Raw genomic sequence first — 3,394 nt, forward strand, 5'->3', positions numbered from 1 at the left:
GTGCATAAATTGGAAAACTAAATTTAAATGGGGTATATTTAGATAAATGTTGGAGTGCAATGCAAATCTCTACAAGGAGTCAGAAGATTTATATTGAGTGACTTTTAAAGTCAGTCAACCCAAATCCAATATGACTTTCAAAAAACACCAGGCTAGTCTACCTTCCCTCAGACTCTACATTCTTATAGTAGAAAAAACACGCAAACAGATTTCAACCATTTATTCAGATGGTCTTATGTGAAGTGAGTTCTTACATAAAACGTTCAGATAGAGAAAAACGGTACAGGGGAACATAAAAAGGGAGAGTTTCTTGTAGTTTTGTTGGAATGGCGGTGCCACGGCCTAAGCTGCATGTCAGTTCCAATCTCCGGATCAAGGGAGTCGAACTGCTTAGAAGAAAAGACATCCAAATTACATGGCGAACAGGATGAGGAATGCCACCATCAGACAGAACAGACCCATGGCCTCAGACAGAGCAAAGCCCAAAATGGCATAGGAAAAGAGCTGCTGTTTCAGGGAGGGATTCCTGTAAATGAAGAAAAAGCTATTAGGCACAAGCAACATGTATAACCAACCCATTTTAAGAGCCTAATTTCAAAGTTTGATTACCTGGCATAGCCAATAATAAGGCTGCCGAACACTGTCCCGATTCCAGCTCCGGATCCGGCCACACCCACCGTGGCAGCACCAGCACCAATGAACTTGGCCGCTGTGTCGATATCTCTGGATACAGCGCTGGTCTGGAAACCCCGGGTTAGGTTAAGGAGGGTCGCTTCGCTGACTGGCAACAGAGCTGCCTGAAAGGGAGGGCAAGACATTTAAGCATGTGCAAGAGAAGCGGCAAAGTACTCCGAGCATTCACATAGAAGGCACTTTTTATTTTTTACCTGTTCGGTTCTTGCTTCAGGTCTGTTGAACAAGACTGAAACAGGCCGGGCCAAAACCCTGGATCCTCCACGGACCTAAAAGGAAGAAAGAAACTTTCAGAAGAACTAATTTAACATCTATATGATGCATATGCTTTCTATTACCAAACCATGTTTCAAATTCAAATATTTTATGAGAGTGCAAGGATCCAGTATACATTAATTTGACCAATTTCATTTAAATTCATCTCAAAACAATGCACAAAGAAAAATAATTTCCATAATTTCTCTGCTCTAGCTTGTCTTCTAATCTAGCTTTAGAATAAATCTGGCATCACAAACTATGAATATTGCTGGCTCTGTGCGAGGAATTGCTTATGGTCCTCTGTTTTGGGTAAAAGTGAACATTGAATTGAAGCATTTAAATGTATGATTATAAACATGGTTAGAACTAATATAATTGTAGACAATAATTTCCATGGAAGTAAGGGAATACAAGACTCTAAAAAGAATGGCATTAAGGTAATTTTCTGAAACAGCCAGTGGAATGTGACATTAATAGAGCTTGAATACATACCACAGCAGGTGAGGTGACAAACTTAGCACATGCGTACATGTTTGAAGCCTGTGGAGAAGAAAGATGTTAGACAGGTGAAAGAAAAGAGCACCAGTGTCATCAACATAAGATTTCACGCCATGCTGTGCATCACCTTCCTTAAAATTAAAGCATAGTGAAGCACAGTAGGCAACAAGAACCTGATGCACCAAGAGCGGTTTGTGGCATCAATACTGGAGTTAAAGATTATAACTCGCTTGCAACTGAAGGGACTTCTGATTTAATTAAGCCAAGCCATCAGTGCATTTCCAACATCCCACAAACAGTTCAGAGATAATTTCTGTAGGATCCAAACCAAATGATAGATGGTCTGTATACATAAGGGACCCAGACCTGCTTTGACAAGAAAACCTCCAGCCACAGTGGATGCAAAACTTCCTCAGGCCGAGAGCACATACCCTTTAAGTCAGTGGTCAAACATATGGCAGCATAAAGGTCATGTTGTACTACTGTACTGAGAACAGCCAACACAAGCTTTTACCCACTCAAGATACAGAGACTTGAGGGATAGAGTCAGCCATTACATCTGAGGTTATTAGAGCCTGATAAAACGGTCAACATTGTGACAACAGCAGCAACTAAGTCCATCCAAAAAAAAAAAAAAATCTGTACTTGGCTGAGTGGGAGTTGCACGTTTGCTTAATTATAAATATTCAGTTAATTTGGTTGACTCTTTTGGCCTCACTTAACTCAGGTCACCCTTTGGACAACCTTTTGAACAGCCGGAGCACAAGGCCCATGCTCCTTGCCTAAAGATACATGATCAAGTACAAAATGACTAATAATCGGGTCTAAGGTTAATTTGAGTTCTAAGCCGCAGAAAGCTCCCGCGGACGAGCTGGATAGTGAAGGTCACCAATAGCTTTGAATGGTACTTGAGACATAAACGCATATAACCTACCTTACAACATGACAGCAGTCAAACTGTAACTGAATGCCATTTAAGTATTAAAACGCTTGCGCTTGAAAGGCTGAGGCGCAGTGCGAGCTTTTCAGGCTGATACGGGCCCAGCGCGAGGACATTTTGCAAGTGTCACGAGCAATATGAGAATTAAACCTCCGTTCATTTAAAATGCAATAGTAAATCATGAAGCTAAGAAGCTTTAGCGTTATTTACCAGTTGCTCTTTGGGTTAAGTTCTTGAGACGTGATCGCAGACTGACTCATTCATTCATTTGAAATGACTTTGACAAGCGGCTAGCGAAGCTTTAGCAACGCGCTTCACTGAACGGCACCCGAAAGCCGCAATTATTTTAGCCGGAACAGAAACTACCGCACATTTCCCTATCTTTAATAAGCGAAGTTCCCCACTAGGTGTATTTAGTTAAATGCAGAGATAACCTGACTCACCGATAAGATCCAACACACAAGGGCCCGGGGTTACAGGGACAAGCTTGCAGCTAAAGGCAATGAGTAGTACGCCGTGAAAACTGTCACCTTGTCATTTATAAGCTTCGGAACTACGTCCTCGTTTGTGATTGGCCAGAGGGTCACGATTTCCTCCTCTGATTGGCTACGAGGCATGTCAATACATAACACATACCCGATGATGTGCGTTGGCAAGAGGGCGGCCTCTCTGTGATTGGTTTAAACGATTTAAGGAAGAACGCCGGGAAAGTCAGGAATCGCATCCCGTGTCCCATGTTTCTATTGGATGGTTTGGGTGGAAATCCCGCCTTTTAGATTTTAGAGGACGGGGTGAACTGGAACACTGTATTAAATATGTAAACATAACTCAGGGAAATGTGAGTTCTGTGGGCAGGAATACACTGTAGAACATGTCATGATATATTGTCAGAACTAGGAAAGAGAATAGAGACATTTGATCCAAAAATTAGGAGAGATGAAAATACGCTTTGATTTAATAGACCTTCTGCGAACAGAGTCAACAGATAGGTGTTATAATTTATTA

The 3,394-nt window shown here is 41.7% G+C and overlaps 1 protein-coding gene across 1 annotated transcript; it reads right to left on the reverse strand.

Moving 5' to 3' along the window:
* Positions 1-205: 205 nt before the first annotated feature.
* Positions 206-2,942, reverse strand: atp5mc1 (ATP synthase membrane subunit c locus 1). Its single transcript, XM_082164023.1, has 5 exons — positions 2,833-2,942; positions 1,444-1,491; positions 888-962; positions 610-797; positions 206-526 (listed from the first exon to the last, which is right to left on the reverse strand). The coding sequence occupies exons 2-5, from the start codon at positions 1,480-1,482 to the stop codon at positions 412-414; spliced, it is 417 nt and encodes a 138-aa protein (XP_082020149.1). The 5' UTR covers positions 1,483-1,491; positions 2,833-2,942; the 3' UTR covers positions 206-411.
* Positions 2,943-3,394: the final 452 nt, after the last annotated feature.

This window comes from Leuciscus leuciscus (assembly GCF_965113295.1).
Source record: "Leuciscus leuciscus genome assembly, chromosome: 1".
Lineage (NCBI taxonomy): Eukaryota > Metazoa > Chordata > Actinopteri > Cypriniformes > Leuciscidae > Leuciscus > Leuciscus leuciscus.

Excerpts from the sequence above, each read along its gene's own strand:
- atp5mc1 (XM_082164023.1), bottom strand. The coding sequence starts at position 1,482 with ATGTACGCATGTGCTAAGTTTGTCACCTCACCTGCTGTG. Across the intron at positions 798-887 it reads CTGAAGCAAGAACCGAACAG|GCAGCTCTGTTGCCAGTCAG; the intron begins GTAAAAAATAAA and ends CCTCCCTTTCAG. Across the intron at positions 527-609 it reads CTTATTATTGGCTATGCCAG|GAATCCCTCCCTGAAACAGC; the intron begins GTAATCAAACTT and ends CTTCATTTACAG.